At 44.0% G+C, this 21994-nt stretch overlaps 1 protein-coding gene across 13 annotated transcripts in view; it reads left to right on the top strand.

The window, feature by feature from the left end:
• Positions 1–21994, top strand: part of SCML4 (Scm polycomb group protein like 4) — a 117688-nt gene that overhangs the window by 49354 nt on the left and 46340 nt on the right. For 11 of the 13 annotated variants that reach the window (XR_003004527.1, XR_003004529.1, XR_003004532.1 and 8 more), the window contains 3 exons: positions 16706–16835; positions 19000–19200; positions 21581–21712. Coding sequence is in view for 8 of the 13 variants with exons in the window: in XM_024755037.1 (XP_024610805.1) it covers positions 16706–16835; positions 19000–19200; positions 21581–21712 (463 nt within the window). In the remaining 5 variants the exon portion in view is untranslated. Of the gene's footprint in view, positions 1–7376; positions 7387–16705; positions 16836–18999; positions 19201–21580; positions 21713–21994 lie in introns of those variants that run through there. The other 2 variants (XM_024755067.1, XM_024755044.1) reach the window with 2 other exon arrangements.

The following is a 21994-nucleotide window of genomic DNA, read 5'->3' as shown; positions in this document are numbered from 1 at the left end:
TCTGAGGATGCCTCGTTGTACCAACTGTATCATAGGTTTGTGCTGGTTGACATTTGTCTCTTCTTACCTGGTGCTGTCCCAAGCTGCTCTGTCAATCACCTCTGTGTCCCTGCACGTGTGGAAACTCTCTCTGGTCCAAGTATGGGTATAAGCCTCTCCCTTTAAGGCCCAAGCACAGCTAACACAGGCTGTGATATTTAACCTCTTCTCTGAGTCTTGAGAGTAACATGAGCAAATTATAGACAGAAAAGGAAGGGTTTAACTGGCATTCAGATGTGAGTGCTCCAGAGTTCATGGCTCATTCCTCCTCCCAGGGCCCATCTGACCGTGTCTCTTGGCCCCGGCCTGCAGCCACTTTGCTGGGGCATGCTTGCTGCTGTGAGTATCATTTTATGGCCTTGCTGCCCCCTTCTCATCCCAGTCAAAAGAAGGAAAAACCCCTTAACGTCATATTTTCTCCGAAGAGCCATACTCTGCCATGAAAACAGCTTTCTTCATTATAAAACAGAACATTGACATCTCAGTTTGAAGAATCTGCTGTTGATTTAGGTCCTCAGTTCAGAGACTCTCCAAGGTCAACAGGTGGATTTTCCTTACATTTCATGATGAAGGAGCCCATGGAAGTCTTTTTAAAAAGATAAAGAGAGAGGGTCTGCACCAGGGATAAACCCTAACTTGCATTCAGTAGACATAGCTGATTATAATGGCTCCAAATAGCGGGATTTTCAGCTTCTGTGTCTTTATGATTTAAGCAGGAAGAAAAAAGTGCCGGTTTTTTAAGATAGCCATTTGTCCCCGGTACACAATAATAATAAATAATACTAATAGCAATAATAGTCATAAGTAACACTTACTGAGCACTTCTACATTTGAGTCTCTGGGCCTAAGCACTTTATATATATATTTCTTATAGATCCTTGATAATTTCATAGTGAGAGAAGTCAGAAAAACTGCAGGAATTAGGCATGAGCTAACCATGCCCCGCAGCCTGAGGCCACATACTGTCCGGCCAGCAGCCCTCTCCACCTCAGCAATCTCTTTGTATTACTGTTCAGAATAGTATTTGTGTTTCCTGATTCAAAAAAGAGTAGATTACTTTCTGTCTGCTCTGTTTAACTGGCTAAGAAAAGTGTAACATGCTCTAGAAAGAATATCATCTCTGAAATATTAAAAACAAATAGTTTATATGTTCTAAAATGTTAATAATTGTATCATTCAGCATACAAATTCAGCTGCTGTAACAAAGGCCAAAGAACAGTGGCTTAAAGAAGATAGAAACGGATTTCTCTCTCATGTTACTGTCTGGGAAGGCCATGTGGGGCTGATTCGATGACTCCACCGTGTGGAGGACCCAGGCTCCTTTTATTTGTTAAGTTTTTTTTTTGTTTTTTTTTTCCGGTGTGTGGGCCTCTGACTGTTGAGGCCCCTCCCGTTGCGGAGCACAGGCTCCGGACGCGCAGGCTCAGCGGCCATGGCTCACGGGCCCAGCCTTTCCGCGGCATGTGGGATCTTCCCGGACCGGGCCACGAACCGGTGTCACCTGCATCAGCAGGCGGACTCTCAACCACTGCGCCACCAGGGAAGCCCCAGGCTCCTTTTATATTGTTGCTCTGCTATCTTAAGACACAGTCTCTACCTCATGCTCTAAGGTGGCTCCTCCAGGTCCCACCATCCCACTACTTTGGCCAGCAGAATGGGGACAGAGGTGGTGGAGGGCACGTTGTTCCCCTTTAAGGGTGAAACCTTCAGAGTTGTACACACCCTCACACTTGCAACTCACTGGCCAGGAAGTGAGTCACTTGGCCACACTTAGCTCCACAGAAGGCGGGAAAATGTAGTGCTGAGCGACCACATGATAAGCTGAAATCCAGGGATTCCATTAGTAAATGAAGAAAGGAGCATGGATATTTGGGAAAAGCCAGCAATTTCTGCTAACTATTGAAAGGACGGTCTTCCGTTAACTGGTAAATTCACTTTATAAAGAAAGTAATTTTCTAAAGAGCGAGAGTAAATGCAGCATTTTGTTTTGTTCCTCCTTTCTTATTGTCATCCTTTCCCCCCCCCGAAAAAGTATGTGTTCTTGGCACTGTGTAACAAGGACGTCAAGTTAACAAAAATCTCAATTAAGAGAATGTTCAAACTTGAGTAGAAAGGGTTTGTTTGTTTGTTTGTTCCAACATTTGTTTAAAGCCTCTTTCTAAAGTGTGTTTTCATTATAACTGTTGAATTGGCTTCAGTGCGTCTTTGATTATCCAGATCTTGTATTGCCTTAAGAGTCATAGTTAGGAACACTAACGGCAGCATAATAGTGTGGAAGAGAAGAATCGATATCTAACCTTTCCTGTGCTTATTTTCAAGATCCCCCTCTTGCTGATGGTGCATATGAAGTACCACCTGTGGCCCGTGAGGGAAATGACTACAAAGGCACTAGGCAGGGGCCATTCCCTTGGGCTGAACGGTGTGCAACATCTAGGGAGGGGACGGTGTCTCCTGGGGTTTTCTGTGACCCTCCTGCCCTCAGCCCAGGGCTGGAGCAATGGTCAGGAGTGAAGCTAAGCAGTGTATCTGGGACAGCGGTATCTGGTGAATGTTTCCTGACCAGCATTCTGAGTGTAACTCAGACATGAATGTTAGTTGGTATTTTCACTTATGTTAAGGAGTGAGAGAAATGTAAACAGTGAAGTTGTATGTTGGAATTTCACTCATTTGTCAAGGATGTGGTTGACTTCTTTGCTGAATTGGATAATAGTTTGTGAAAACAAAAAATATTTGTTTTTTCATTCTATTTGCTGTGTAATGGCTACAGACAAGACACACTTTTAAGTTTAATTTGCATTTTTAATATTTTCTCCATCGCTCTCTTAAGCCTATAGGTCAGCACAACAGTAAATCCAGCCCTATTTGTAGCATTTGCCAATTTCCAAGGTGTAAATATTCCCAACATGGCCAGTTTCAAGGCACCAATGTGACTTTCCTGAACGTGGAGTTGGTAAAAGATGTGCTGTAGAATCACTCTTGTACTCTATTTCCACACAGATGCAACAGTAAAATAATTAGAAAGTGATGAGTTTTGAGTATCTATTACCTTTGTTCTTAATATATTTTAAAAATTAATACTCTACGTGTATGCACTTTAACTTTTAATAATTGCTGTGTTTAACAAACAACTTGCAATATTCCTGAAATTTTAACAATCACCTCTTGTGAACCAATAGAAGCTGCTCCACCTCCCTGCTGCTCTGAGCTCTGCTATGTGCAGGATGCCTATGAGTGTATGTTCCATATCCCCACTCTCATCTTCAGGGCTGACCCCACGCCTGCTGGTGCATAGAACTTGGCTCCCTCACCAGTTTCTGTAAGAAACTCCATCACAGCAAGCATTCCTTGAAATGTGTGGTCTCTACTAAAGATGGTTGGAGTCACAGGGCAGCATCGACATTCATTAAATACTTCACATGGATGGATCTGTTTTTCTGCATCCCACTTTATCCAATGATGATGGTTATTTTTGTTTTCCTTTTTCTTCCTTCTGTCTCCTCGTACTCACGGAGTACGGGCTTCACGGCTTCCCTGTCTCCTCTCTCTGCCGCCCTCTGTCAGGAGGAAATTAACCCATTCTTCTCAGCCCCACCCAGGCAGGATGGTAGCACCACCTCTGCCTCCATGCACACTAACCCTAGGGCGGGGAACTGTCTCTTCTGGGGTTTTCTGTGACCTTCCCCGCCCTCCTGCCCTCACCCCAGGGCTGGAGCAATGGTCAGGGGTGAGGCTAAGCAGTAGGCCTGGGGCAGCGGTATCCGGTGAATGTTTCCTGACCAGCATTCTGAGTGTAACTCAGATATAGATGTTAATTGGTATTTTCACTTATGCTAAGGAGTAAGAGAAATGTAAACAAGGCCAAAGGATACTGGCTCCTCCATCCCTCGCATGTTTAATCTCTCCCAAGGGAAAGGAGAAAAAGGTGTGGGTAAACCCAGAAACAGGCTGACTCCTCGGAATGGAATTAGGCCATTGGCCACAAACTTCTTGTTTTTGGAGCTGATTTGCATTTCCAACAGGCAAGATTTTTAGACTAAAGTCTAACGTTAAATACGGTGAGGTATTCAATTTTCCCTAACCCTGCTCCCTGAATCTCCGCAGAACCATGAGGGAGTTTTCTGTGAAGAAAGAGAGTGAGCCTAAAGGAGGAGTGTGCCCCCAAGGAAAGCTATGGGCAGAGACGTGGACAAAGCTATCCTCGAATGGTGTGGGAGAGGAAGGAAGGGAGAGAAAACATGATTTTTAAAAAATAGAATCTGGTACATCAGTTTCCTAGGGCTGCTGTAACACAATACAACAAACTGGGTGGCTTAAACAGTGCAAATTTTTAAAAAATTTTATTGAAATATAGTTGATTTACAATGTTGTATTAATTTCATGTTAGATATACATATATATCACTTAATATATATATATATATATACATGTTAGATATATGTATTACTAATATATATGTATTACTGAATATGTATATTCTTCTTCAGATTCTTTTCCATTATAGGTTATTATAAGATATGGACTATAGTTCCCTGTACTATATAGTAGGTCCTTGTTAATCTATTTTATATATAGTAGTGTGTATCTGTTAATTCCACACTTCTAATTTATCCCCCCCCCTCCTTTCTCCTTTGGTAACCATAAGTTTATTTTCATGTCTGTGAGTCTATTTCTGTTTTGTGAATAAGTTCATTTGTATCATTTTTTTAGATTCCACATATAAGTGATACCATATGATATTTGTCTTTGTCTGATTTACTTCACTTAGTATAATAACCTTTAGGTCCATCCATGTTGCTGCAAAAGGCATTATTTCATTCTTTTTTATGGCTGGGTAATATTCTATTGTGTATATATACCACGACTTCTTTATCTATTCATCTGTCGATGGAACAACAGAAATTTATTGTCTCACAGTTCTGCAGTCTGGAAATCTGAGATCAAGACCAGCCAGGCTGGTTCCTTCTGAGGGCTGGGAGGGAGGATCTGTTGTTGCAGGCCTCTCTCCTAGCTTTGGGGGGCCTCCAGTGTTCTTTGGATTGTGGATGGCATTCTCCCTGTATCTTCACATTGTCTTCCCTCTGTACATGTTTGTCTGTGTGTCCAAATTTCCCCTTTCTATAAGGACGCAGTATATTGGATCAGGGCCCACTCTAATGAACTTATCTTAACTTGATCATCTGCAAAGACCCTATTTCCCAATAAGGTCACATTCACAGGTACTGGGGGTTAGGACTTCAACACCTTTTGGTGGGGAGACACATTTTAATCCGTAGCATCCAGTATAATAATCTTTATCTTGTAACTAGACATTTAGTCCATTTATATTTAAAGTAATTATTGATAAATTTGGGTATAAATCTATGTCTTATTTTCTGTATTCTATTTGTCTCACTCATTCTGTGTTCCTTTTACCTGTTTTTCCTGCCTTCTTTTGGATTTTTAAGCATATAATTCTTTCTTTTCTACTTCTTGAAGTTTAAGCACTATGTTTTCTATTGTATTACTGATTGCTCTAGAAATTATGGCATGCTTACGTACTAGAGTTTTCTAAAGTTAACCTTACCTTTGCTTCTTCCTAGATCATACAAGGACCCTAGGACACTTTAACTCCATTTATCTCCCCACTTCAATATTACTGTCGTCACACATCTTAATTCTTTTTTGCTTTTTTAATCCCTCAAAACAATTATTTTTGTTTTGTACAGTTATTTTCATTTAGATTCACCTGCTTATTTACCACTTAAAAAAATTCTTCATTTCTTTTTGCATATCATACATTCTACCTGAAATCACTTTCCATTTCCTGCAGTACATCTTTTAGAAGTCCCTTTAATATAGATCCTCTAGTGATGAATTCTCTTAGCTTTTGTTGTCTGGAAGTACTTTTATTTCATCTTCACTTTAGGAAAAAAATATTTTTGCTGGGTGTAGAATTCTAGGTTGTTAATTTCCTTGCAGCACATTGAAGGTATTATTCCATTTATTTTCTGGGGCCCATTGTTGTAAAGAACTCAGCTCTCCATCTGGTTTATGTGAGTGTTCCCTGGCAGGTTTTGTATTTTTAAGCTAATTTTAAGATTTTTTTCTTTGTCTTCAGTGTTCTACAATTTCATTCTGTTGTGTCTACCTGTGGATTTCTTTTTTATTCATCTTATTTAGAGTTTGGTGGGCTTCCTGAATCTGTGGATTAGAACTTTCATCAGATCTGGAAAATTCTTAGCCATTCTCTTTTTAAATATAACCTCTGTTCCATTCTTTCTGAAACTCTAATGTTAAAACTTCTCATATTCGCATTGTCTTTTAACCTTCCCTCAATAGTTTTTATCTATTTGTCTCTATGCTACTTTTTGGTGAATTTCTTCTGACGTATCTTCTGGCACACTAATTCTTTCTTTAGCTATATTTAGTATGCTGTTAAATCTGTTTATTTAGTTTTTAATTTTAGTTATTGTATAGAAGTTAAATTTGGTTCTTTTACATTTTGCTATGCTATTTTTTATAGTTTTCTGTTCTCCAGAGATATTTTCAAACTTGTTATTTATATCTTTATACATAGTATCACACTTGCTTTTAGAATCTAAGTCTGATAATTGAAATATCTTAAGTATTTTATTTATTTATTTAATTTTATTTATTTATTTTTGGCTGCATTGGGTCTTTGTTACTGTGCGCAGGCTTTCTCTAGTTGCGGCAAGCAGAGGCTACTCTTCGTTGCGGTGCGCGGGCTTCTCATAAAAAGAAAGAAGTGGTGGCTTCTCTTATTGTAGAACACAGGCTCTAGTCACACGCGGGCTTCAGTAGTTGTGGCACGTGAGCTCAGTAGTTGTAGTGCACAGGCTTAGTTGCTCCACGGCATGTAGGATCTTCCCGGACCAGAGCTTGAACCCGTGTCCCCTGTACTGGCAGGTGGATTCTTAACCACTGTGGCACCAGAGAAGCCCAGTTTCTGGGGTTTTACTGCTGTGTGTTTTTATTGCCCATTCTTGCTTTGGTTCCTTGCTTCCTTGTGTGTTTGGGCTGTGTTATTCACTGGCTTTGAAAAATTATTTTGGGGACTTCTTTGAGGCCTTTCTCCAGAGATGATTTGTGTTTGTTTTTCCAGGTAACCTGAGAGCACTGCCAGATTGGGTAATTTTTTTTTTTTTTTTGCAGTATATGGGCCTCTCACTGTTGTGGCCTCTCCCGTTGTGGAGCACAGGCTCCGGACGCACAGGCTTAGCAGCCATGGCTCACGGGCCCAGCCGCTCCGCGGCATGTGGGATCTTCCTGGACCAGGGCACGAACCTGTGTCCCCTGCATCGGCATGCGGACTCTCAACCACTGCGCCACCAGGGAAGCCCAGATTGGGTAATTTTAAAACTAACTTCCCAGGCTGAAGTTTTCTTGGTTGCCCAAGTTCTGTGAATTTGAGCTGCAAATCTGTGTGAGCTCTGGCTTGGTGGCAATATCTTCCCAGGGATTCTGCACACCCCCTCCCCCAGTGTCAAGGCAACTTTCCTTAGAGTCAGGTATGGGTTGGGTAGGGCAGGACAAGTTTACAGCTAGCTTACCCTTACCCTGAGGTTGTAGCCCTTTGGGTGAGCCCTGATCCATGGCAATTCCAAGGCCTAGATTTCACCTATATTTGGGCCCAATTATCCTTTATATATTGTTAGCGCCTCCATACTTTTACTAATCTTACATTTTATCCATTGTTGGTAGTTGTTTTCAGTTGATCCAAATAACATAGTTTTCTATATTCCCAGAAACAAAACTCCGAAGAAATTTAGGATGCCACATTTCTTCTAATCAACATTCAAAATATGGCACTGACACTGGTTTTATCTCAAACTCTTTAAGGTTTTCAGAAATAGTCTAATGCAAGATACATACACACATTACGAGTTGGAATAGAACTTAGAAACCAACAAGCTGGGATTTTGCAGGTGGTCCAGTTGTTAAGACTCTGTGCTTCCACTGCAGGGGGCATGGGTTTGATCCCTGGTCCGGGAACTAAGATCCTGTATGCTGAGTGGCAAGGCCAAAAAAAAAAAGCCAACAACCCTACCCACATTAATGGCTTCGGAAGATGAAGCCCAGAGACACTGAATGGGTTGCTCAGAGTCCCATGTGAGTCAGGGGCAGAACCAGGATTAGAACCCCAGCCCTCTCTGAGTCCTATGTTCTCACCACTCCCCTGCAGCTCATTGGGCAATGTGAAATCATGTCAGTTCTCAGTGTTCATTTCCCAGATGAGGAAATGTGGATGCTCGACTTCTTTTTCACGTCCTCTCCCAGAAGTTCTGCATAGAATATTTCCTGTCATATTCTGAAATTTTACTGCTTGAGTATTAGAGGAGGAATGTTTTGAACCTTAGACACAAGCCAGTGTTATGGCTTCCCCAAAGTTAACTAAACGAGCAACAAGTAAAATGCTAATGTTTTAAACTAATGTAATAAAAATATACTATCAAACAAAGTTTATGTGAATAAATCTAGAAGTTATCTTTGATTTTGCACTTTCTCTCTCTAATCACCTTAATTCCACCTCCAAAGTACACCTGAATCCAACCAATTCTTTCTGTTTTCACTACTTTCACCCTAGTTCAGCCACCTATGCGTCTTGCCTGAACCATATGATAACCTCCTCACTAGTATTCTTTTCTCTATTTTGCCTCTCCCCATCCATTCTCTGTATAGCAGCCATACTTAATTTTATAAAGTAAAAACTGGGTTGTGTCTTTCTCTGCTTAAAATTCTCTAATTGTTTCCATAACTCCTAGAATAAAATCCAAACTTTTTAATCTGACTGTATTTATTTACTAGGAGTGCTATAACGAAGTACCACAAACTGGGTGTCTTAAAACAACAGTTCTGGAGGCTAGAAGTCCAAAATCAAGGTGTTGGAAGGGCCATGCTCTCTCTGAAGGTTCTAGGGTAGGATCCTTCCTTGACTCTTCCTAGCTTCTAGTGGTTGCCTGCAATCCTTGGTGTTCTTGGTTGTAGACATATCACTCCAATTTCTGCCTCCATTGTCACATGGGATTCTCCCTGTGTGTCTGTGTCTGTGTCCAAATTTCCCTCTTCTTATAAGGACACCAGTCATTGACATTAGGGCCCACTCTAATCCAGTATGGCCTCATCTTAACTTGATTACATCTGCAAATACCCTATTTCCAAGTCAAGTCCCATTCACAGGTACTGGGAGTTAGGACTTGAACAAGTCTTTTTTGAGAGGGACATGATTCAATCTACAACACTGACTTAGAAAACCCTCATGATTGTGCCCTGACCACCTAGCTAACCTCATCTTGCATCCTTCTGCCTCTTGCTCATAATTCCAGCCACTCTAGCTTCCTGGTTCTTTGACGAAGCCAAGCTTTAGGAGGCTTACACTGACCACTCTGTCTCCTTCGAAAGTTCTTTCCTCAGCCTCCCTTTTTTTTTTCCTATAAATTTTATTTATTTATTTATTGGCCTTATTGGGTCTTTGTTGCTGCGTGTAGGCTTTCTCTAGTTGTGGTGAGCGGGGGCTACTCTTCATTGCAGTGCGCGGGCTTCTCATCGCGGTGGCTTCTCTTGTTGCAGAGCACGGGCTCTAGGCGTGCGGGCTTCAGTAGTTGTGGCATGCAGGATCAGTAGTTGTGGCTTGTGGGCTCTAGAGCTCAGGCTCAGTAGTTGTGTCACACAGGCTTAGTTGCTCCGCAGCAGGTAGGATCTTCCCGCACCAGGGCTCGAACCCATGTCCTCTGCATTGGCAGGCGGATCCTTAACCACTGAGCCACCAAGGAAGCCCTCAGCCTCCCTCTTGTCATTCAGATCTTGATGTAGGTGTCACCTCCTTATCAGCCTACACTAGTCACCGGGTCCCTTTTTATCACATCTCCATATTTTACTTCTCAGAGTAGTACTTATCACAATTTGACATTTTTGTTGTGTTTCTTATTTGTTTCCTCCACTATGATATTACCTCATCAAGAACAATGACCTTATCTCCCCCATTTACAGATGTATCCTCAGCACCTACAACAGTTTCCCGCACACAGTAGGTGCTCAATAAATATTTGTTGAGTAAATGACTGCCTCATGGAATGAATTTTTTTCCCTTTTTAGACTTAGCTTAAATGATACAACTTGGAAAGGGCAGCTCCTGCCTAAGCAGTACTTAACGTACTGGGAACATTTCTTAAAGGGGATCGTGTGCAATGTGTAAGGTAGGAGGGTGGGCCTTCAAAGATTTGGGAAGATGTGATCCCAAGTGGGTAAGTGTAGAAAATGTAGATGGGTCCTAGAAGAAAGACGGGCAATTTCCCTTTCCTGCCATGGCTACATGAACAAGAAACTTGGAACTCATTTGTATTTCTGGAATTTCTAATAATAAAATCATAATACTAGCAGCAATAATGATCAGAAATACTTATTGAGTTCTCACTTTGCATTAGCCCTATGCTAAATGTTTACACTTCATTCTTGTCACATCCTTGTGAGAAGGTGCTGTTATCCTTACCTTACAGATGAGGAAAGGTAGGCTCTGAAAGGCTAAGTAGCGAGACTGAGGACAGGGTTAGTGAGGCTCCATTGTATGCGCCTACTGCTATCCTGAACTTATTTTAGTTTTGCTTTGCTGCTTCATCCTCTGCTGGTGTGCAGGCAGGCTCTACACATCTTCATACTTCCCCCGACCAAAGTCTGTATCCTTCATTTACCAACCTCTTGTTGTCAATCTAACAAATACTCTTTAGTCAGTACTTCTGTTTCTCCACACTTGCATATTTCTGGAAAAATACTTGAATTTTACATCAGCTGATCCCTTCTTCTTTAGTATGCCCTGGCCACACATCTCAGTTTGCAGACAAATCCCCTCCCAACTCTGTGCAGTGATTTTCTAGCAAGTGTCTTAGAGAAGGTCTTCCCCTGAAGACAGCGGGAGCAAGAAACTCTCCAGGCCCATATCTTGGATCTGTGAACGGAAAAGAAAGATGAGCTGATCCCAGATTCCCCAGACCCTTTGGTGGAGACTCCAGCTGGCAGGGGCCGCCTCTACCTCTCTGTTTCACCCCACCATGATGCTTTAAGAAGGCAAAGCACAGCCACTGGCAACCATGCCCTGGATGAGGAGTCGCCATACCCATTTGATCGAGGTTTTGAATTTCAGGTAAAGGTGCCAACTTTGCCAGCATCTGTGCAGGCTGTTGGCTTCGAAGGCCAAGGATTAGCTCCTGCATGTCAGAGCAAGGCATCCTGGGCAGCAAATCTTCCTCCAGTCTTACTCAGCCAAGAAAGAGGCCTCTCCTCCCTCCTTCCTCTTTATTTTCCCCAGTTTATTCTGCCAGATTCTGTTTTGAATATTTTTAAAATAAACTATATTTTAGAACAGTTTTAGGTTTAGAGAAGGGTTGCAAATATACAGAGGATTCTCATATACCCGACACCTAGTTCCTCCTGTAGCTAACATCTTACATTTTTATGGTACAGTTGTCACAGCTAGTGAACCAATAACAATACATTATTGTTAAATAAGGTCCATATTTTATTGAAATTCATTAGTTTTCCCCTATTTTGTTCCAGAATACATCCAGCATACCTCATCACATTTAGTCATCATGTCTCCTTTGGCTCCTCTGGGCTGTGAAAATTTCTTAGAATTTTCTTGTTTTTGATGACATTGGCAGTTTTGAGGAGTATTGGTCAAGTATTCTATAAAATGTTCTGCAACTTGGGTTTTTTGAAGTTTATCCCATGATTAGATGGGAGTTATGGATTTTTGGAAAAAAGATCTCAGAGGTAAGGTGCCATTCCCATGACGTCATATCAAGGGTGCGAACTATCGACATGGTTTATCACTGTGGATGGTGATCTGGATCCCCTGGCTGAAGTGGTGTGTGACCAGTTTCTCCACTGTAAAGTTACTTTTCCCCCCATTCCCATGCTGTCCTCTTTGGAAGGAAGTCACTATGTGTGGCCCACACTTAAGGAGGAGGAGTTATACTCCACGATAAAATATTTGGAATTTTTATACATGGGAGATCTGTCGATTCTCCCCATGTATTTACTTAGTCAGTCACTCGTTTATGTGAGTATGGAGTCATGGATATTCACTGTATACTTTGAATTATAACCCACTACTACCCTCTTTATCTGTTGCTCGTGTTGCTCCAGGTTTGGCCATTGAAAGCTCTTTCAGTTGACTCCCGTGTCCCTATGACCTACCGCTCTCCCTTTTCTAGGTTACCTTACTTTTGATTCATTCTTTATATTAAGCAATGAGATAGAAATTTCAGAATGCTGAGTCAAAGGATATTCCTACTGATGATTTACCCTCTTACCAAAAGGATATTTTTTTAAAAGTCATATACCACCCACAGTTGCATGAGATTCCTTCTTTGTTCAAAAGTCCCAGAAGTTGTTTTACAGGTTGAATGAATATGTAAGGTTTTTCCTGCAACCAGCTGACTTATTCTAATCCCTTTAATTGCTTCACCTGGGCAGAAATTATAGGCAGAGGTAACAGCCAACTATATTATTTCATTGGCGGTGGGTTCAATGGACAGATCCCCCTCTAATAAATATTAAAATAGTGAGCGAGTATTAAGGTTAGGCTCATTATGGAGTTTACATAAACAGTAAACAGTGTCTGCTATCTAAGTCTTAGCTGCCGTCATCCTCTTTCTCATCATCATCATTGTCATTTTCCTCGGGAAGGATCACACGGATCTTTGTGTAATTTACTTAGAGAACACGGCGGGGGGGGAAATGACTTACTAATCCTGTTTATTTTCCCCCACCAATATCGTTATCTGTATGTTGGGCGTTGAAGGGCTGTAAGCCTGTAAAGGAGGATTTAGCCAAGGTTCTTCCAGAGCCTGTTGACAGCCTTTGGAGACTGTCACCACCAGCCTCTCCATCACAGGCTGTACCTTCCTAGAGATACCACTCCTAGAGAGACCACCAGGGGAACCCTTGGTGCCTGACCTGGGAGAACAGGCAGAGTGGCCGCAGCCCTCTTCACACTTGGCAGATGAGGAAACCCTGCCATAGTCACAGTGACTGAGTCACAGGAAGTTTCCCATCTACTCTGTCCCACCACTGAAGTTTCTTTTAAATTATTTTTATAATACTTAGTATGGTATTGCTACATGATGAGCCTTTTAATTCTTTCAAATGTTAACTCAAATTAAGATGAACTATCTATTGTTAATTGCTGCTTCTGATTAATACAGGATCTCTAGCAAGAGCCCCAGACTCTGCGCACATACAGCCTTGGGTAGCCAACATGCTCACTTTTGGCCTGTCTCCTTTTAAATTCATTGCAATTAACTTAAATTCATTTCCGCACATCCCACTGTGCCCTCAATACTGCTCAGCAGCCACATTCCATTCCCCCCATGGCCTCCCACTCTCCTAGTTCATTAACCCACCCTCCTCCACCCTCACACACAGCTTCCAGCATCACTGAGAAATTAGAAGCCATTGCAAAAGGCCTTCTGTAAGCTCCCACCTCCACATCCACCCAAATCCAGAGCCTCATATTCCTCCTTCCTTCCTACTGCAGTAGATGAAAAGTCCTCGTTTCTTTCTAAGGCCATAGCCCAGTTCATTAAATCTCATCCTCTCTCACCTGTTCAGAGTCTCAATGCCAGCAGTTCTCCACACACTCCCCTGTATCATCAATTTTTCCCTCTCTACTGGGCTATTTCCACCAGCATTAGAACATATTTCCCCCTTCTCAAAAGCAACAACAAAAAATCTTTTAAAAATTAGAAAAAAATAGGGCTTCTGTGGTGGCGCAGTGGTTAAGAATCCACCTGCCAATGCAGGGGACATGGGTTTGAGCCCTGGTGCAGGAAGATCCCACATGCTGCGGAGCAACTAAGCCTGTGCACCACAACGACTGAGCCTGTGCTCTAGAGCCCGCGAGCCACAACTACTGAGCCCACGTGCCACAACTACTGAAGCCCGCGTGCCTAGAGCCCGTGCTCCGCAACAAGAGAAGCCACTGCGATGAGCAGCCCGGGCACTGCAATCAAGAGTAGCCCTGCGGCTCATTGCAATTAGAGAAAGCCCGCGGGCAGCAACAAAGACCCAACGCAGCCAAAAATAAAAATGAAATAAATAAATTTTTTTTTAAAAGTAATTGTGATAAAAACCACATGGCATAAAATTTATCATCATAACCATTTCTAAGTGTACAGTACAGTAGTTTAAGTATATTCACATCGCTGTGCATCCAACTTCCAGAACGTTTTCACCTTGCAAAACTGAAACTCTATACTCATTAAACAACGACTCGCCCTTTCCCCCTCCCTCCATCCCTTAGCAGCCACCATTCTTCTTTCTGTTTAAGTGCATTTGACTACTCTAGGTCCCTCATATAAGTGGAATCATACAGTTGTTGTCTTTTTGTACCTGGCTTATTTCACTTAGCATAATGTCCTCAAGTTTCATCCATGTTGTAGCATGTGTCAGAATTTTCTTCCTTTTTAAGGCTGAATAATATTTCCTTGTATGTATATACCACATTTTGTTTATCCATTCATCTGCTGATGGACATTTGTTGTTGCTTCTACAATGACTATTATGTATAATACTGCTATGAACATGAGTGTACAAATATCTCTTGGAGACACTGCTTTTAATTCTTTGAGAAGTGGAACTTCTGGGTAATTCTATTTTTAATTTTTTGAGGAATGCACCATTTTACATTCCCACCAATAGTGCACAAGGGTTGCATTTTCTCCACATCCTCATCAACATGCGTTATTTTAAATTTAAATCTTATTTTTTTTATAGTAGCCATCCTAATGGGTGTGAGGTGGTATCCCATTGTGGGGCAAAAATCTTTCAATCCTACTTTTCCTGCTGCTGTGGCTAATTGGCCACTCCTTTTTAAGACAAGACTCCTTGCAAGAGTTGGCTTTACTTCCTGATCCAGTGCCTCTCTTCCCACTATTTCTTAAGCTTATTCCAATCAGGTTCTCATCTCACCTACTGCACCACAGCCTCTCATGTCAAAAAGTTGCTATGTGGCCACTTCTGGTCCTCCACGTCTGACCGAGCATTTGACATGGTTGGTCACTCTCTTCTCCATGAGACACTTTCTTCATCTTGTCCCCGCAGTGCCATGCTCTCCTGCTTTTCTTTCTACCCCACTGGATAGAGTTCCTGGTTTCTTTTGCTGGTCACCCCTCTCTCTCCGACTTCTTCATATTGGAGTCCTTCAGGGCTCAATGAATGGATCCTCCTCTTCTCCACCTACCCTCAATTCTCTGATGATCTCATTCATTATCATGGCCTTAAATATCAACTCGCTACTTATGATTCCAAAATTAGATCTCCGTTTAGACTTTCCCGCAGAACTCCGTAGTCCAGTATACATACCTGCCTACTTACCGTCTATTCTTGGATCTAAGCATCTTAAACCTGACATGTCCAAAATCAACCCGACCTTCCCTCGTTGTCTCCACTCTCCCCTCCTCCTTCCCCCACCTGCAAACTCCCTGGCCCAAACCCTCGGAGTCATCCTTGACTTCTTTCTTTTTCTCTCACACACTACATCCAGTGTGTCAGAACGTCCTTCTGGTTCCACCTTCAAAATCTGTCCAGAATCTGTCCCCTTCTCTTCACCTCCACTGCTCTCACCCTGATCCAACCTACCATCGTCGCTCATCTACTCCAGATTAGTGGTCCTCTCACTTTTGCTCCTTTCGTCTCTTCTCAACACAACAGTCAGAAAGATTGTTAAAAATGTCAGTTTAGATTCTGTAGTTTCTCTGCTCAGAAGAGCTCAGAGCAAAAGTCAAAGAACTTACAGTGTCTTGCAAAGCCCCGTGGTTTTACCACCTCTCCAGTCTCACTCTTGCCACCTTAATGTGGCACAAACACTCCAGGCATGCTCTGCCTCAGGACCTTTGCAGTTGGTATTCTCATTCACTGGAATGTTTTTCCCTTAAACACTGGTATGACTTAAATGAATGAATGTAGAATGGTTGGATAACTAGCAGTAGGAATACTATTTCTCCATGACTACTATTATTATTACATCCTAAAAATCCAGGAATCAAGTTAGGATATGGATGGGGATTGCATATACATTAACAACAGAATGTACACCCTTGCTACTCAAAGTGTGGTCCATAGACCAGCAGCATCAGCCTTTGATGGTCTCCACTGCAGGAAATAAACCCTGAGAAGCATGTCACCTTTTGGAAGAATGGCTCCTGCTGTCTCTTCTAGCAGGACCCAGTGATCTTTGTGAACAGAAAACTCAGCAGAGTGAGCAAAGCTTCAGGATTTGTCACTGGGTGGCTGTCAGGAAAGACCTGTCCACAGGAACCTCAGGAGCACAGGGGCTCAGGCTGGGAACTGTCCCCCACCCTGCATCCTGCACTCAGGAGGCTTATAGGCTGCAATTCCTCACACCTCTGTGTGTCCCACACCCTCTGCCTGACACAGTCACTTCCTGGGTGGCTCCACTGTAAGGACAGGGTGCAGAGCTGACCTCTAGGTGTGAGCCAAACTTGAATCTTGATCATGAACTTGAATCTGAAGTTCAGCCCCCAAAGCTGCACAATAGAAAGGTGTGGAAGAATGACAGAGTAGCAGTGGTTAACTGAGCCCAGGAAGGATCCTGGGAAAGTGCAGAGAGCATCTCCAGATTTTCATTGACTCCCTGGGTTCTCTCTTGCAGCTCAAGTCTCGGGTTCTCATGACGTCTTTAGCCCTCTCACCCCCGCGGAGCACGCCGGAGCCCGACCTCAGCTCCATCCCTCAGGATGCAGCCACCATACCCAGCTTGGCAGCGCCACAGGCTCTCACAGGTAGGTGAGGCGAATGAACTCCAAGGCTGGGATGGCCTGCCCGCCAGCTAAATTTACTCTGTGAACTAGAGAGCTGCCACGGAGGTCGCTCAAATGAAGGATTCAGTGTGTCAGTTGGACAGTAGATAGGATGACCAAATTCTCTGAGAACAGGAGTTTACTGTCTCACAGCTTGGATTATTTAAAATTGATTTTCAATACATCTTGGGTTCAGCTGGTTGCTGTGGGTGGGTGGAGGCTAGAAAGAGTGGTTGGCGGCCCAGACTATCTTCAGAGCCGCGTTTACCTTGCATCAACAGCGAACCTGCTCACCTTGAAGAGTTTCTATCCCTGTGTTTGTACTTCCAGATCTCCTAAGGATCCTAATGCCCCTCAATCCCACCCAGTGCCTTCCAGTCCACTTCAGGGTGGAGCTCGCCCCAGTCTCCCTCATGGGGCATCCACCAACCAACAGTTCCATCTTAAAAGTAACAGCAGTTGGATGGTGTCTCTCTCTCTCTCTCTCTCTCTCTCACATACACACACACACACACACACACATACACATACACATCCATAGTTCCCCCTCATCACAAACCATCCACAGCCCCATCCCACTTAAATCCCTCAGGGCCCTCCTAATGCTGTTAGGTAAAGGCCAAATTTTGTAGTATGGCCAACAAGGCCCTGCTCTTAGTTTTTAGGGCCCATCATAGGATCGTAGCATATTCTCTTTCCTTCTTCTGGAATGATCTTTCCTCTAGGGTCAACCTATTCCTCCCTTGCACCTCAGCTCAGGTACCTCCCTCCAGAAAGTGTTCACTAACTTTCCTGCCAAGGTTCCCAGGACGGGCTCTCCTAGCATCTCCCTAATGTTTCTTGCAGCCAAGGTCCCACATCACTTCCTGTGATTCTCTGAGTAGGTCTGTCTCCCCTTCTGGGCCCTAAGTTCTCTGAAGTCAGGGACTGTGTAGATTTTTCTCTGTAGGGCCTAGCACACTGCCTGGCATGAAGGTCCCTTAGCAATTAGATTTTCCTTAATCATGTGGGATTAGTTGAAGAAGGAAGCCTGGTAGAGTGAAAAGAGCACAAGCCATGACCTCAGAAAGATGTTAGTTAAAATCCCTATTGCACCATTAATTACACTTTCTGAGCAGCCACTAACCACTTTTAACCTCAGTTTCTTCTTTAGTAGAGGAAGTAATAATATTTAATTCTCAGGCTTATCTTGAGAATCAAACAAGATAAAGGCTATACAGTGCCTGGAATATAGTAGGTGCTCAATAAAAACTAATTTTCTTCAACTTTGTTGTTACTGTTTAATCCTTCCAAAGTCCTAATGGTCTCCTCTTACAGTCCCTCTTTAACGCTTCTCTGCACTAGTGGCCCCCAGGGTAAGATGCTCATACCTGGGCTGGGGGCAGGGGGAAACATAAAAGGTGCCATTAACATGTGGAAGAAAATATGACACCTACTATTAATATTTCTTTTTATCTCATCCTTTAAAATTTTCTATTTTTTGGTTACATCTTTAAAATGTATGTAATACATTAATACGGTTGAGAATATATATAATCTATAAATAAATAAACACATGTTAGGGCATGTGGTAAAAATTTTTTTACCAATGGGGTATATTACTTTAAAAGTGTGGGGACCATTGGTTGGGCTCACCTAAATGGACTGCTGAGTGTTCATTATCCTGAGATTGTAAGTAGAATCCTCTTTAGAATTTCACCGAATATATAGTCTTTGGAGTAATTAGCAACATGTTGATTTTTTTTAATTACTGAAGGTTAACAAAAAAAATGGCAAACATTATATATAGCTTGATAGCTTCCTGGAAGGAAGATTTTGTGTATGTTCCCAGCACATAAATACATTTATATACATGGTCCACAATTGTCCATAATTGTCTACAATTCTGATTTGAGTACATCGGAGAGGACATGCCTATTTCTTCCCAACCAGGAGGCCTTTCTGAGAGCAAGCCCTGGCAGCTGGAGGTGATTGACTCTATTGCCTCTTTTACTTCTTAAGTTGGGAAGAACTGGTCCCACTTTGGCCTTTGCTTTCCCAAGACCAGGGCCAAGGGGACATGGCTAAGGCCTCCCCAGTGTGCACGGGAGCCGCCCCTGGCCTGATGTGCTTCGATGCTGAGGGCTTTGTGGGTCTGTTTCCACAGTCTGCCTCTACATCAACAAGCAAGCCAACGCAGGGCCGTACCTGGAGAGGAGGAAGGTACAGCAGCTCCCCGAGCACTTTGGGCCCGAGAGGCCGTCGGCTGTCCTGCAGCAGGCCGTGCAAGCGTGCATCGACTGTGCCCACCAGCAGAAGCTGGTCTTCTCCCTGGTCAAGCAGGGCTACGGTGGTGAGATGGTGTCAGGTAAAGCCCTGGAGCAGGCTGTATGAGGAGGGCCATGGGTGTGTCTCCAAAGAGGAAAATAGCTGTAATCAGGCTTGGGGGACTGTGGTCAGGGTCTGTCCCCATCTTCTGGGCTCCAGGGTCCTTAAATGAGCCTGTGTGCCGAAGGTGTCTCTTGGGGCTTGAGGAGAAGATACTTCCAGATCTGGATAAGAAGACTGGACATCTGAATCCTCTCCCTTGACTTGCCTCTTTCACCTCCCACTTACAACCCATCAATAAATCCTATTGTTCTAACTGCAGAATATATCCAGAATCCTTTCAGAATCAACTTCAAAAAATCTCCAGAATCCTTTCACGATTCTGGTTCTTTCAAAATCTAAGTCAGATCTTGCCCCTCCTTTTCTCCAAACCCTCAATGGCTCCCATGTCACTCTGAGAAAAAGCCCACATCCTTACAAGGGCCTCCAAGTCCTATGTGACGTGGTCCTGGGAACTTCCTTGATCTCCTGGCCACTTCTGTTGAGTCCCAAACTCTGCTCTGGCCACAGTGGCTTCATTCCTGTGTCCTCCAACCATGCTCCTCCTGCCTCAGGGCCTTTGCACCTGCTGTTCTCTCTTTATGGAATGCTCTTTCCCCAACTGTCCACGTGACTTGCTCCTGGAGTTCCTTCAGATTCCTACTCAAATGCCACCTTATCAAAAAGCCCTTCCCTGACCGTATGTCTAACACATCAGCCCTTGTCACTATTTATTCTCCCTTCCTCTGCTTTATTCCTTATTCATAGCACTTAACACCATGCAGGAAGTGGGGAAAGTTCATGGTCTAAACCCCACCTCACAGGACATTTTTTTTTTTTTTAAACAAGAGCCTTCAGGGTCAATCCCATCTCCCATTGTCACCACCCTCCTCCAGTTTCCACCCCAACCCAACAGCATCCAGAGGGAGTGGAAACTGTCACCACAAGTCTGAGGCAGAATTGGGAGCTCTGCCCCCTTCAAATGTTTCCCCTCAGAGGCTCTGTCTGTCTTACCCGAGGCTCTCCACATGCACAGTGGTTGTTACCACCTGCCCTTAAGCCCTGGAGCTCCAGGCCTTTGCAAGATGCTTTGACTCCAGGGGGACAGCCTGGTGTCTTCTCTAGCCCAGCATCATAGACACAGCCTCCATATCACCAGGGAAAAGGGATACAATTCCCCAGCCACAGGGCAGTGCAGGTGACCCTGCTGGCTGACTAAGAAAGGGTCGGGGAGAGGGGCCTTTAATGTGGCTACGCCCTGAAAAACCAAAGCATAAGTGTTTTATTTAACTCCAGATTGATCCCGAGGGCTTGCAGATGGGGAGATTTTTCCAACACAGCTTTACCAGCTCTGATTGATTCAGCCCTCCTTCTGGAGCTCCCTGTGAGCAGGAAGCTGGGTCTGACTTGCTGGTAATTGATTAAAATAGAACTTGGCAAGGTCTGGGTGCATGTGTCTGACCCAGGGTGACTTTTAAGAGACTTCAGCAGATGTGCGCAGAGACAGGACAAAGAAGTACTGCACCAAAGAGGCCAGGAGGAGAGTCCTGCTGTCAGGCTTCTGAGAGATCCTTGGCTGTTCTCTCTGAGAGCCAGGTTCTTGATCCTGGACTGCCCTCTGAGGTTGAAGGCCTTGTCCTTTTCCTTGCTAAACAGCAGGGCTCAAGACGCAGACCCAGTGCTAAGAGAAAGCTCCTCCTGTACCGTGTGTCCCCACTCTTGAGCAAATCCCGTCTGGGTTCTTTGTGGCCCCTGCCCCCCAAGCTGGGAGAGCTGACCCCGTTCTCCCTGCTCTCCTGCTCGGCTTTTCTGCGGCCTCAGGGGCCTCGGTGCTGGGGAGGAGGCTCTGCAGTGCCTGGCACCAATGCATGAGCGGGCAGAGCCCTGCCAAGTTTCCCTTGGCTGAAGCATTCCCAGGAAGGCTGGAGCTGAAGACTTGGTCATGGAGAATGCAGTAGCGCTGAGGGGCCTCCTCATGCCACCTCCTTAGGTTGTGAGGTGGCAAGGTGGGCATTCACGTTTCTGATGGTGATGTGGCAGCCCAGCAAGGTGGTGCTAGCCCCAAGGTGGTTTAGGGAGGGACTCAGGAGGAATAGTCAGACTCTCCCACTCTCCACCTAGAACCTGATCCTTAGGGCACTGCTTTCTAAACATCCCCATGGCACAACATGTAGAAAATGGTGAACACTGGTGCTGGCACCATGGGCTAAGGGAATTTAACCTGCTGTGGCTGGGCCTTGGGCCACCCCAAAGGCTGAGGGGGAATAGTATCGCAGTACCCATGACCCATTCCTAGCACACCTGTTGGGACGCTCTGCCTTAGTCACACTCTCCCAGAGGGGTAGATTTTGTGATCTCACAAATTCCATGTCTGCTTCCAGGAGGTGGAATTTTCCTACTATGTGACCATCCAGGCACCTCTGGGAATGTATACACACTGATTTATGACACAGGCCTGATGACCCAGACCTTCCTGCTGTGGGTTCAGTTTCCAGCACACCTACTCTTTCAAGGTATCGGAGGCACGCAGTAGTGCCCACCTAAGAGGGAATTTCCAGAGTGTTTGAGTGGCCAGGATGACCCCCTTACTGAGCATCTAAGCAGCTCTTTGCTGGCTCTCCTAATCTGGAGAGTCACCTGGAGTATTAAAGTGACAGGCAAGTGCCACTTATAGGCCTCATGAGCTGGAAAAAAATGCTCTAGGCCTTCTCCTCAGTTTCCTCATCCATATTATGGAGTCATAACCTTTTCTCCACTGTCCTCACAGGACAGTCAGAAGGCCTAAATGAGGTGAT

This window comes from Neophocaena asiaeorientalis, unplaced genomic scaffold (genome assembly GCF_003031525.2).
Source record: "Neophocaena asiaeorientalis asiaeorientalis breed wild unplaced genomic scaffold, Neophocaena_asiaeorientalis_V1.1 scaffold105, whole genome shotgun sequence".
In the NCBI taxonomy this organism is placed as follows: Eukaryota; Metazoa; Chordata; class Mammalia; order Artiodactyla; family Phocoenidae; genus Neophocaena; species Neophocaena asiaeorientalis.
The sequence above is the reverse complement of the archived record's forward strand: the minus strand, read 5'-3'. Positions and strand labels throughout refer to the sequence as shown.